The sequence below is a fragment of the Castanea sativa genome, chromosome 2 (genome assembly GCF_040712315.1).
Source record: "Castanea sativa cultivar Marrone di Chiusa Pesio chromosome 2, ASM4071231v1".
Classification (NCBI taxonomy): Eukaryota; Viridiplantae; Streptophyta; class Magnoliopsida; order Fagales; family Fagaceae; genus Castanea; species Castanea sativa.
In genome coordinates, this window is record NC_134014.1 from 40413280 (window position 1) to 40427623 (window position 14344).

A 14344-nucleotide genomic window follows, 5' to 3' on the forward strand; every position below is an offset into this window, starting at 1 on the left:
ATTAGGGAAAACCTGATTAACATAGGCAAACAAAAAAACTTTTATGAAACATGAAATAGGAAATAAACATGTAACATCAATCATATGCAAACAAAAAAACTTTTATAATTAAAAAATAAAAAGTGTTCACAAAAAGGACGAAAACAATAGGCAGATGAAAGAAATGAGTAATCAAACCTTAGGAATGGTTGGAATTCGTTTTGCAGACCATAAATCAGGACCATTAAAATTCTGAGTTTCCTTACAACTTGTTATGAAACTGAAAATAAACATGCAACATCAATGATAGGAAAAAAAATTATAATTAAACAATAACAATTATTCACAAAAACGAACAAAAGTATAGGCAGATAAAAGAAAGAAGTAATCAAACCTTAGGAAGCATAAACTAGGACCATTAAAATTGTGAGTACAATCCGACTCTATGGAAAACAACTTCTTATATAAGATACAAAAATACCCAAATACATGCATCATTGGTACCAAGAGATTCTTATCAAATTCCATAACATTCATTAGACAACAGGGGAGCTGTATATGAAGGTTATTATTGGAGAAGGGGAGATGAACCTTGAAATAAGCAGGTGTGGGGAGATGAACCTTGAAATACACAAGTGTGGAAAAAAAAAAAAAGGAGCACACTGGAATTACAACTGATCCACTTAAATTTAGACAAATGGAACCACATGAATCTTGACACATGGCACAAAATTAGGATTCTAATTTAGAATTGCAATTGGAGTTTCTCTCTTCTTCACCTATTATATATATATATATATATAGACTAGACCAAGCAGACTAAATACTGAGTTTCGTTGGTAATAATAGCATCAATTTCCATAAAGGGCATTCAAAGTGCAACCACATCTATTTCCCTACGTTACGACTAATGTATAGTTAGATAAAATCAAGGAACAACATTTTTCTGCTTCCCACTACAAATTTTTTGTCTTTCACAATTCACAGTAACATTTCCATGAAACCGTTTCGTTATGCAACTACTACAAAATCCAATGAATCATATATTCTCTTTCCGACAGATGTTCATTCTTTACACTATGCCAAAGCTCCTCTTAGTAATGAATGGGACATAATAGAGACAAGATTTAAACTTAGGACCACCTCTTTTTCATTAAAAGAGAAAAAAGAAAAAGAAGAGATGAATGTAATCACTTATTAATCATTGGTCTAAATTATAAAAACCCCTTAAAAACTGAGATTAAGATATATGTACACAGACCTAGTTCTGATCCCAGAGATATTTGAATAAGACAGGGTCATTAGAGCTAGTCAAATGCTAACATTGCTGACGATCTCAGATATTTGGGCTCGACAGTGAAGTGGAGTCCACCCTCACTATTAGTACTAATGCTGGAGTTGGCTGGTATAGTAAAAAGTAGCAATAAGCATTAGAGGTAAAGGAAGCATAGGACTTAGGAGGAGAGATTGAACTTGAGGAAAATCTGGATGGTGGAGCAAGTCTAAGTTGCAGGGTTTACCAAATAATATTTAAAAATGTATTATTAAGAAAAAAAGGCCTATTCTTCATGGGTCATAAAAGATAATTTCTTATAAATATTTCAAAACGAATCAACAAGTATAACATACCCACACATTAGCTAGTTATAAATAATTTTAGGAACTAAACAATCATTGGAGATCAACATGAGTGTTATAAAATTGTGATATAAATTAATGACTTGAAGAAAGTGAACGATGGTGAGCAGGGCTAAAAAAATTTCACTAAATTGAATGTTGAATTAATGAATTGAAGAAACTGAAGATGTAGAAAAATTACAAACTTCCATTTATAATCATCACAAGTCTTAAATTCTATATATCTCATTACTTTGTTTTTTTTCTACATTAACTTGGGGATGGGAGATCAAACTTTAACCGTCACCAAAAAGTATGCCCCCAGGTGCTAATTGAACCAATGGGTCATTGACAGGTATCACATTACTTTTGACTATCAAACTCTTTCTATTTGTCACTTACATCATTGTTTGCCCGCTTATCCTACATCTGAGGTGGATTGTCATTCTTAGTTGAATTGTGATGGAGTGCAGGGTTAGCATAAGGCAACAAACCTCCACTAGGTTTAATCCCATCCCAATCCCCAAAACCAACTCCACTAGGCCCTGAAGTGGGTTCCTTGTATTCATAAGGGTCCAAACTAGAATAATTCCACGCAGCGCACTCATTAGGATTTAGGAGCCTCGTATTCAAAAGGATGCAAACTAGCACAACTCTTATCAGGAGCCTTGTATTCATAAGGATGCAAACTAGCATGACTCTCATCAGGAGCCTTGTATTCATAAGGATACAAACTAGCATAATTCCCAGCAATATGCCCATAAGTCACAGAATCAGAACGACCAAAAGCCAAGCATGTGTTGTTACAATCATAAGTGTATATCAACCTTTGATTGCTGTCAGAGTTAGCCCTCTCAACCATGATCTCTTCTCTGCAACACATTATGCACAACATCCTCAGAATCAAAAGTAAAAAATCCAAAGCCCCTCGATTTTTTTTTCGTCATATACCACCTTAGCATTAGTAACCATGCCAAAACTCTCAAAGTACTTCTTCAATTCCTTATTTGTCAAATGCAATGGAAGACCCCCTACATAAATCTTCTTCTTATTATCATTAGATCTAGCCATCTCAACCATTTAGAAATGTATTTTTTTAGTACGTGAGACCTTTTCAGCACTTTATGCACAGCAGCCTCTGAATCGAAAGTAACAAATCCATTATTAGAAATAGTGAATGATTGTATTGTATTTCTCAATTAAAAAATATACATGTATGCCTTTATATAGGAGGCATAGGAGTGCACTACAAGTAAAGGTGTAGTACAAGAATGTGTGCTATACAAGTAATCTATCTAGTTGGGCCTAAAGCCTATAACACTATACATGTTAACAGCCCCCCTCAAACTCAAGGTGGATGTGAGACCAACTTGAGGTTGTCAACCAAAGTACGAAGGCGTCCCTTAGGATGTGACTTGGTAAAGATATCTGCAAGTTGATCTGTAGAGGAGACTGAGATTAGCTTGAGAGCACCATGAACAAGATGATAACAAATAAAATGGCAATCGATCTCGATGTCTTTAGTCCATTCATGGAAGACATCATTGTGAGCAATATGAATGGTACTCTTGTTGTCACAATAAGGAGGAGTAGCAGAGGATGTAGACAGACCTAAGTCTTTGAGAAGCCATCGTAGCCAAAGAAGCTCAGATGTGGTATCAACAAGGGCACGATATTTTGCTTCAGTACTGAAGCGGGCCACATGAATTTGTTTCTTGCTTCTCCAAGAAATCAGAGAAGAACCAAGAAGAAAGCAATAACCAGTGGTGGACCTGCGATCAGTGGGATCTCCTACCCAATCAGCATCAGAAAAAGCACGGAGAACAATAGGAGACTGAGCAGAGTAGAAAAGACTATGGAAGAGAGTGCCCTTTAAGTACCGAATAATGCACAGAACAGTAGCATAGTGAGTCGATCGTGGAGCAGACAGATAATGGCTCACCTGGTGAACAGCATAGGAAATGTCTAGACGAGTAACAGTGAGATAAACTAGGCTGTCAACTAAGCGTCTGTAAAGAGAGGGATTAGACAACGGTTTCCCCCTGAGGGACTCAGATGCGCATTAAGCCCAATTGGAGTGTCAACAGTCTTGCTATCAGTGAGTCCAACTCGAGACAAGAGTTTAGAGGCATACTTGGCTTGAGTAACGTAAACTCCATCTGTAGAGTGATTTCAAGACCCAAGAAGTAACTGAGATGTCCAAGATCTTTCATCTCAAACTGCTGACTAAGAAAATCCTTGAGTTCTTGAATGCCATTGAAGTCATCACCAGTTATGATCATATCATCCACATACAGGAAAAGTAAAATAGTGTCTTCGTCAATGCGACAAAGAAATAAGGCAGAATCATAATGAATGGCCATGTAACCCAAGCGAGAGATGGTAGAGCTGAATTTGGCAAACCAAGCTCGTGGAGCTTGTTTAAGGCCATAAAGTGCACATTGAAGGTGACAAACCTTGTTTGATTTAACAGAGAAGAGGAGGTTACATATAAACTTCTTCACTTAAATTCTCATTAAGGAATGCATTTTTGACATCCGTTTGGAAAAGGTCTCATTTACTAGCAGCAGCAATAGCTAAGAAGGCGCAAACAGATGAGATACTAGCAACCGGAGCAAAGTTCTCGTCATAATCAATCTCATACTCCTGTGTAAAACCTTTTACAACAAGGCAAACTTTGTAGCGCTCAATAGACCCATCAGAGCGAGTCTTAATCTTGTAGATCCACTTACAACCAACCACAGATTTTCTAGGGGGGAGAGTGACCAAGTCCCAAGTATGGTTTTTAGATAATGCGTCAAGTTCCTCTTTCATTGCAATCTGCCATAAAGGGTCAGTGGAAGCCTCACGATAGGTGTGAGGCTCATGCAATGTAGCAAGGGCAGTGTAACAATGATAGTCAAGTAAATGTGCAGGAATGGATCTTACCCGAGTTAAGTGACGAGGTGGAATGTCTTATGTAAGATCTTCAGGCGAAGCAGGAGTAGGGGACCCAAGCTTAGGGTTGGGTAGCTCGTCTTCGACCAGTTCATCTTCCACCTGTTCATTAAAGGGGGAATTAGGAAATGGATCAAGGATATCTAGTGGTTGGACAGAGAAATCTACAAGAGAATCAGGAGGATCAGGAGCAGCTACAAGAGGGTTAAGAGCAGCTACAGAAGGAATATGTGCCTCATCTGAAAATAGATCTAAGACAGAGGAGAAAGACAGAGAAGCACAGAAGTGAGAGAGCTCGACAAAAAGGCGATGTTCCTAAAAGATAACATTGCGGGAGATATGGAGACGATGAGAAACAGAATCATAACACCAATACCCCTTTTGAGTTTCACCATAGCCAAGAAAACAATAAAGTCTTGACCTAAGCTCAAGTTTGTTATGCTTATGTGGCTAAAGAAGAACGAAACAAGCAGAACCGAAGGAGCAAAGGTGGTGATAGTCTAGAGGTGAACCAAAAAGGTGCTCATATGGAGTTTGATTTTGGATGACAGGATTGGGAATGCAATTAATAGCATGAACAGCATGAAAAGCCGTTTCACCCCAAAAAGGAGCAGGAACTTTGGCAGAGAAAAGGAGAGCACGAACAGTGTCAAGAATATGACGAAATTTTCGTTCAACTCTACCATTTTGCTGAGAGGTACCTGGACAAGTTAGTTGATGAACAGTGCCATAGGAATGCAAAACAACTTGAAAATCATATTGAGTGTACTCAAGAGCATTATCAGATTGAAAATTTTTGATGCATTTGGAAAATTGGGTTTCAACCATTTTTGCGAAATTAGAATATACTTGCAACAATTCAGAACGATGTTTCATATTAAAAATCCAGCTGTAGCGAGAGTAATCATCAACAAAATAGCAAGATCCACCAATACTAGAAACAGAGGAAGGTCCCCAAACATCAGAATGAATAAGGTCAAAGATATCAGTAGATATTGATTCAAGTATTGAAAGGCAAAGCTAGTTGTTTTCCTAATTGACATGAAACACAATCAAAAATTTATGTAGACACTAAACCTAACAAACCTCTAGAAGTCAATTGTTGTACACGAGAAGAAGATACGTGACCAAGTCAAGCATGCCAAAGTGCAAGGGAATGAATAGAAGAAACTGCAGCAGCTGTGGCAACAGAAACAGGAGCAACAAGTGGAAGAAGAAAGTTGTCCACGAGAAACATACGCCCAACTCTGGGATCGGTCCCTAGCTCCTGTCCCGTCCTTAGATCTCGCACAATACACCTAGAATAATCAAATATAATGCGATAACCCAACTCAGCTAATTGTCCCACAGAAAACAAATTGTAAGAAAGGTCAGGAACATTAAAGATACTAGAAACTGAGAGGTTGGAGGTTGAAACGGAACCTATATTATGACCAGACATTGTGGAACCATTTGCTGTGCGAATATTAAGAGGGTGTGGTGCAGGTTTAAGTTCAAAAAATAAGGACGAGTGAGGTGTCATGTGATTGCAACAAGCAGAATCCATAAGCCAAGAGGAAGGAGACATACCTGATAAAGCTGAGAGAGAAGAGGAATAAGATGCATTACCAACCATACGAATGACATTGGCGATGATGTTTTTAAGGTCATCTGTGGACATGGTAAAAGTGCGACCTGAAGACTTAGACTATGCAGAGATGGGAGCCATTGGTTGGACACTCCCAGTGTTAGCAACAGTGGTAGCAGAAATTGAAACAGCTGATTTAATGCGCTGATAGCAAGTCTCAATATTATGACCAAAACGTTTGCAAAAATTGCAAAAATGTTTGCTAGATTGTCGGCGACAATTGTAGCAAAAGGAAGAAGACATGTCCTTATTCTTCATTTAGAAGCAAAATATGCAAAAAAAAAAAATGGATTGCAAAAATGAAATCTACGCGAAAAACTGGGTAAGGAGCACTTGGACTGCAAAAAGTCAACCCGGAGAAAAGTCAATGGTCAAAGTCAACCTTCAGTAAAAGTCAACGGTCAAGTCAACACGAGTCAACGGTCTATCAATGATGATGTGGCAGGTGACATCACCAAGTGAATGGACGCTGATGTTAGCTAATGATGTCACCTAAGGCTGACGACAGCAGGTGCAAATTCGGCGCATGCAAGCGCGTGGCAGCACGTGAGGAAGTCAATCGGTGCGTGGAAGTGCATGGGGCGCATGAGCTTCAGCGTAGAATATTTGGGCGGTGCGTACTGGCTTCGATGACTTCGAGGTTTCCACGATTGAGTAGATCGAGATGAAACGATCAATGTGGTACCTGAAAAATACTAATCAGAGCAAGATGCACAGCGGAGATGGTAAGTGCAGAGGTTTGTGTGGTGCAAGACTCCTCAACGACGGTGGCTGCAGGTGTGGAACCCAAGGACAACGACTGGAAGACATCGGAGGTTCTACGGCGAAAAACTGCGACGGCGGCTGTTATGATGGCGGAAGCGACGTTGAGAATGGAGTAACACCAATAAAGACAAGATTGCTAAGAAAAGGTCAGAGCAGTGGCTCTGATACTATGTTAGAAATACTGAATGATTGTATTGTATTTCTCAATTAAAGAATATACATGCGTGTTTTTATATAGGAGGCATAGGAGTGCACTACAAGTAAAAGTGTAGTACAAGAATGTGTGCTATACAAGTAATCTATCTAGTTGGATCTAAAGCCCATAACACTATATACGTTAACATCCATATTTGTGTTTTTCCTTCAAAACCCTCAGCATTTCTAACTTTACCAAAATAATTAAAGTAGTTTATCAATTCCAACTTTTTCAGATCATATGGAAGACCTCCGACAAAAATCTTCTTATTATTCTTATCTAGGTTCGTCACATTACCTATCCAAAAGGCTGGTTTCACATCTAACTAGATGGGAGTAGCATATATATACACTCAATGAAACAAAAGACTTTTGCCAAAAAAAAAATGAAACAAAAGACAAAAAGAAAAGGAATTCACAAATAACAAAAGAAAAAGAAATCAAAACCAGGACAAAAGCATAAAAACAATAAATACAGAAAGAACAAAAAAAAAACGAACCTTTGCACCATGAATGAATTTCTGATTAAGGGCATTATTTGGCCCAGCTGGGTCTTTAAAGGTAACATAGCCAAACCCTCTTCCATCGCCCCTATCTTCTTCAGAGAGAATTAAAGCCTCTTCCACTTCCCCATAGTTGCTGAAGTGTTTTCTCAAAGTATTTCACTCAACCTTCCGTTCATCGATTCCATGGAAAACACACCCCAGAAACACTTTCAAATGCCCAACTGGGAATAAAAGAAAACACAAGGAACATTAGATTAATGGTTTAAAACAAAATCGAATGAAGAAAAATGCTAAAAGAACCAAAAACAGAGAGCCCTATACTACATATATAAAAATCACACCCAATCCAAAAAGAAAATAAGAATGCCCAATTACGCAAGAACAATATTTGGAATTTAGAAAATACTTATCTCAGGGACTATCTAGTGTATGTATGTAGTCCAAGATAGTATTCAAAAACTCAAACATTGAAAGAAAATTTTATAAAGAATCAAATAGAACACAAAGATTGAGTATTTACAGAGAGAGTGTGAGAATTAGTAAAAGCTTGAAGCTTCAACAATGGAGGAGATACAAAATAGAGAGAGAAGTTGGGAAGAGATCTGAACATTGTATTCCAAGCTTAATAAATTTCATGCACATACATCGCAATATATAGCTTACAACAGTTTCTAGAAAGACCTAACAAACTCTAACAACCTATTGTATTCCAAGCTTAATAAACTTCATGCACGTACATCGCAATATATAGCTTACAACAGTTTCTAGAAAGATCTAACAAACTCTAACAACCTAATGACAGCTGTACATAAAAATATCTCCACTCTATACAAAATATCTAAAGCAAAGTCTATACAAATATCTGAAGCAAATTCAGTTGAAACAAAGCAAGTCAAGGCCGTGCACAGTGAGGAAGAACAGCTCTGACACCGTTTACAGCCTTGAATAAGCCATGCCAGATATAAATGAGAGATGATGTCGTTTACCATTTAGATAAACATCATCGTTTTGGCTTCTTAGTAACATATTAAAAAATCAAGTGACCGTTGAACTAGTGAACAGTGTGAACTTTATCTTCTTTGTTTGTAGATTCACTAGTTCCACTTACATCATCCCTCAAAACCAAGAGGTCAAGGGACACCATGGTTTTGGAACGCAGAAACTGAAAACAAGAAAAAGAGAGACTTTTTGTAAAAATATCTGCCAATTGATCACCAGTTGCAATGTAGCAAACTTGAAGGTCACAACGAAGAACGCGTTCACGAACAAAGTGGTAATCCACTTCAACATGCTTGGTACGGGCATGAAAGACAGGATTGGAAGCAATGGCAAGGGCAGAAATGTTGTCACACCAAAGCTTTGGTGGAAAGGAAAGGAAGATGCCAATATCTCGCAACACTTGACGAATCCAGCATAGCTCAGCGGCAGCAATGGCAAGAGCCCTGTACTTAGATTTAGTGGAGGAGTGAGACACAGTGTCTTGTTTCTAAGCACTCAATGTGATAGGATTGAAGCCAAGATAAATCAAATAGCCAGTAGTGGATCTACGATCAAAAGGATCTTCAGCCCAATCCGAGTCAAAAAAGGCTGAGAGAGACAAAGGTCCATGTTGAAAGAAAATCCCAAAATTGAGAGTGCTAGAAACATATCTTAGGATCCGTTTGGCTGTAATTAAGTGGGCTTCACCTGGAGTGGAATGAACTGACAAACCTGATGAATGGCAAAGCTAAGGTCAGGACGTGTAAAAGTCAGATAGTGAAGGGAACCCACCATACTCCTATAAACATGAGGATTGGCAAGAAGAGAGCCTTCAGCAAGAACTAAGTTAGAAGCACAAGGGATTTTGGCAGCCTTAGCAGAGAGCATATTATGCTTAAGAAGCAAATCCTGGGCATACTTAGATTGATTCAGAAACAGTCCTTTAGAAGTATGAGTGATTTGCAACCCAAGAAAGTAATGGAGATTGCCAAGATCCTTAAGTTCAAACTCATAACTGAGTTGTTGAATCAGTGATTGCAAGAAAGAGAGACAATTGCCAGTGAGAACAATGTCATCTACATACACTAGAAGAAACACCAAGTACTTACCATGCCTTAAAATAAACAAGGATGAATCAACTAAGGAAGCCTAAAACCCCAAGTGAAGCAAATGAGTAGAGAACCTCTCAAACCAGGCCCAAAGGGCTTATTTGAGACCATAAAGAGATTTTTGTAAGAGACACACATGATTAGAAAGGGCAGGATCCACATAACCAAGAGGTTGGACCATAAAAACCTCCTCTTTAAGAAACCATGTAAGAAAGCATTCCTGACATCCAATTACTTTAAAGGCCAATTAAACTGAACAACAAGTGAGAGGATAATTCTAACAGTAGGAGGCTTTACCACAAGGCTGAAATTTTCATCGAAATCAACACCGAACTATTGGTGAAACCCCTTTGCCATCGACCTAGCTTTATACCTACTTATACTCCTATCAATGATATGTTTCAGCTTGTACACCCATTTGCACTCTATAACATTCTGAGTGGGTGAAGGTGGTACCAAGATCCAAGTTTTTCTATCTAGTGAGGGCAGCAAACTCCTCATCCATAGCTGAGCACCATAGTGGAAATTGAGAAGCAATTTTATAAGTGGGAGGCTCAGTAAAGGTATAATCAATCTGAGGCTTGGATGCAAGTTTGGAGACTGAGACTGCAAGAGCCTTAGGCTTAAAAATTCCATCTTTGGATCTGGTGATCATGGGGTGTATGTTCTGAGCAAGCACAGAAACAGGCATAGAAGTCACAGTAGTGGATGGCAAGGACTCAACCAAAGGAGATGCAGGAAAGGAAGATGATGTAGGAGATTGAGATGAAGAAGGAAGTGAGCCAGGAATAAGTGTTGGAGAAGTAAGTAAAGAGGGATGATGAGAAGGACTAGGTGTAGAGGAAGAGACATGTGTAGTAGGGTTGACCTCAGGAAGGACAACAAACTATGATGTATTGTCAGCAGAAAAAAGGGAAAGAAAGGACAACCAATGTGTAATAGAAGATGAGGAGGATGTATCAGATGAAAGACCAACAGGTAAAGAAGTGGTTTGTAAAGCTAAAAACTCAGATTCATTGAATAAGACATGCCTTGATATATAAATCTAAAAGGTAGTAGGGTCTAAACAAATATAGCCTTTAGAGTAAGCTGGATAGCCAAGAAAGATGCAAGGTGTTGTGTGTGGCTGAAGCTTATGTTTATTATAGGGTCTGATAAGAGGGAAGAAGGTACAACCAAAAGTTCTAAGGTGTAGAAGATCTGGTTTAGTGCTGAATAGGACTTCCTAAGGTAATTTGTTATGAAGAATACGAGTGGGAAGCCTATTAATGAGATGAGTAGCAGTAGAGACTACAGTAGACCAATAGGACAAAGGAAGGTTGAGTGAGACTACATTGTGAGAGAGCATTCAATAAGATGTCTTTGTTTCCTCTCAGCAGTGCCATTCTGCTAAGGAGGACATGAGGTTTGGTGGATGATGCCAGAACTAGAGCAAAAATGATTAAAGGCATTAGAAGTGTATTCACCACCACCATCTATTCTTAAGATCTGAATCTGTGTGTTCAATTGAGTTTCAATATATGCTTTGAAGTACTTAAAAACATCAAACACATCAAATTTATGTTGTAGCAGATATACCCAAGTGAATTTGGAAAATTCATCAATGAATACAAGATAGTATCTAAAATCATTTATAGAAGTTGTTAGGTTCTAAGGATTTAGGATCTATATGTATTAGAACTTCAATGTGTAATGTTGGCAAACCATGATCAAAACTTAGAGTCTAGATTTAGGCTGCTCAAAGTACGTTTAATGTAAAGTTGGAATCAAGTAATTGCAAAAAATTACTGTTCAATTTCTGCAAGGCTCAATTGATCGATTAGACTCGATTGATCGAAGCTCGTGCAGATTGTTTTTCTACAAAATTTTCCAACTCAGCCCAAGCCCGTTTGACATGTAGGGTTTTATGTTTTGCCTTAAGTATAAAAGGAAAAACCCTAGCCACGTTTTTAGGTTGTTGTTGTTTATGCTGTGTGTGTGAATCTCTTGTGAAATTTAGAGGTGTTTACCTTCATACATACTTAGGGTTATCAAGATCGAGATTGATGTCAAGAGCTTGGTGATCGTTTCAGTTGCTGCATAAAGAGTTTAAAGAAATACAAGTGGCATACTTGTGGATGCTGTGGATCTGAGAAAGAAAGTAGTTTGTGGACTCGGAGCTGTCACGTGGTCGTGGTAGTAAGTTTTCTACTTGAGGTAGCAATAGAATGTTAGTGGTCTAAGTCACTATTGTAAAACTTCAATTCTTTCATAGTGGATCTGTTTTACCTTGAGGATAGCTAGGTTAAATCCTCCCCAAGTTTTTTGCCGATTTGGTTTTCCAAGGTTATCATATCGTGTGTTATTTATTTTTCCACACTGCTTTACATGATATGATTGTTATTGTTTTAACCTAAATCTGAATAATTTACCTAAGTTAATCACTTAGCTAAATAACTAGGTTAAACAACTTGTGTTTTAAGGGGTCTAAAAATATACAGAAGTAATGGGAGTTGGACCCCAAACATCACTATGAACTAATTCAGGAGGTTTAGAAGCAAGAAAAATAGACTTCTCAATGTTTACAATGAGATATAGAATTTGAAATGGAATCATTACAATTCACTGAATTATTACAAGAAGAGAGAGTTGTCCTAAGAATACTATCACTAGGATGACCTAGTCTGTGGTGCCACAATAACCACTTATTGGATTTCTGAGTATGAAAAGAAGATGAGATAGGTATATGTGACTATGAATGTGTAGTAGTAGAGTGAGGATGATGCTTAACTGGTTAATGATGCTTGATGAAATTCTTTGAATAGATTGGATAAACTCCATTCTCATTCAAGCCCTTGTAAAGGATTCTCCCCGTAGGAACATCCTGGATCTTGAGTTCATGAGCATCAAAATGACAAGAACAATTATTATCCAAACAAAATTTATGAACAAACAGAAGGTTCATGGCTATTCTAGGGACATGTAAGACATTTTTGAGAACAAAGTTATGATATTTTGTAGAAGGGGAAGCATTACCAATATGGTTGATAGGAAGAGTTTGACCATTGCCTACTGTGATCTGCTCTAGTCCTTTGTATTGTGACTGAACAGAAAGATTACCAAGATTGGCAGTGAGATGATCTGAGGTACCAGAATCAGCTAGCCAAGGATCTTGATTGTTTGTCAAAGCTGCATTAGAAGCTTGAGCCATTGCAACAAGTTTGGTTGGTGGATTCTTGCCTTGATAGGCAAAATCCATTTTGTGATAACAGTCAAGGGCTTGATGACCTGCCTTTCCACAAATTTGGCAAATAGGTCTATCACCCTTGAAGTTTTGGCCACCAAACTAAGAGGTCTGAGCAGGAGAGTAATTCTGCTGATGAAATTGTGGTGTGTAAAACTGCTATTGTTGTTGAGGTGAGTAGAACTGCTGTTGTTGACCTCCACCACCATTGTTGCTGACCTCCACCACCATTGTTGGTGTACCTTCCTCCACCTCAACCTCTGTTATTATTGTTTTCACCTCTTCCTCGGTTAGATCCACCATGATTCTGTGATTGAAATTGAGAATTGTTAGAATGCTTACTACCCATACATGGCTAGAGAATGAGAGAAATTATCAGAATTCTCTACCATAGCCTGTTCTTCACTTTCTAACATGATAGAAAGCTGTTCATAGGTAATTGGATCACTCCTGGTGCGGATTGCAAAGCAGAAGTGAGCAAATTCTTAGGCAAACCACGAAGAAAAATACAGATAAGTTCTTCATTATCAACAACAACTCCAACAGCAAGGAGTTTATCTCGTGCAATCTTGATCTTCTGCAAGAAGCCATTGACTGAATCAGATCCTTTCTTGAGGCTTTGTAGCTCAAGTTTCAGGTTCAAAATGTTTGCCCTTGAGGTTGATGTGAACCTCTGTTCTAGAGTATTCCAGACTTCTCTAGAAGTGGTAATTCCAACTACAAGTGAAAACACTTGTGGAGTGAGAGTAGAATTGATCAAGGACAACAAAGCTTTATCCTTGATTCTCCAAGTCAGAAAGTCTGGATTCACATTTGTAGTCAAGCTTCCTTAAGCATCAAGGAGATATTGACAAGGTTGAACAGATGAGCCATCTATATGCTCAATCAACGAATAAGCTTCTAGAATTGTGATCAACTGGTGCTTCCATGAAATATAATTGGTGTAGTCAAGTTTTATGGATATTAGGTTTGACATATTGGAAAGAAGTAATAGTGGTGAAGGAGACTGAGTAGGAGTGACTATTGTGGTAGTTTGTGATGGTGGAGTAGAGCTTGAAAGAGTCAAGGACGCCATGGATTGTGGCTCTAATACCATGTGAGAATTAGTAAAAGCTTGAAGCTTCAACAATGGAGGAGATACGAAACAAAGAGAGAACTTGGGAAGAAAACTCTCTGAACTTTGTATTCCAAGCTTAATAAATTTCATGCACATACATTGCAATATATAGCTTACAACAGTTTCTAGAAAGATCTAACAAACTCTAACAACCTAATGACAGCTATACATAAAAATATCTCCACTTTATACAAAATATCTAAAGCAAAGTCTATACAAATATTTGAAGCAAAGTCAAGGTCGTGCTTAGTGAGGAAGAACAGCTCCATAAAGCGACACCGCTTACAGGCT

The 14344-nt window shown here is 38.1% G+C and overlaps 1 protein-coding gene across 1 annotated transcript; it reads right to left on the reverse strand.

Annotated features, from left to right (window-relative positions):
• Positions 1-8677: 8677 nt before the first annotated feature.
• On the reverse strand, positions 8678-12951 carry LOC142625334 (uncharacterized). Its single transcript, XM_075799012.1, has 4 exons — positions 12529-12951; positions 10208-10599; positions 9337-9718; positions 8678-9112 (listed from the first exon to the last, which is right to left on the reverse strand). Exons 1-4 carry the CDS (start codon positions 12949-12951, stop codon positions 8678-8680), a joined length of 1632 nt encoding a protein of 543 aa, XP_075655127.1.
• Between the last annotated feature and the right edge of the window lie 1393 nt (positions 12952-14344).

Coding starts and splice junctions, on each gene's coding strand:
- LOC142625334 (XM_075799012.1), bottom strand. CDS start 12,951: ATGGATTTTGCCTATCAAGGCAAGAATCCACCAACCAAACTTGTTGCA. Junction 10,600..12,528: donor AGGGCTTGAATGAGAATGGA/GTTTATCCAATC, acceptor AATACATCATAG/TTTGTTGTCCTTCCTGAGGT. Junction 9,719..10,207: donor TGCTCAGCTATGGATGAGGA/GTTTGCTGCCCT, acceptor GTTTATTTTAAG/GCATGGTAAGTACTTGGTGT.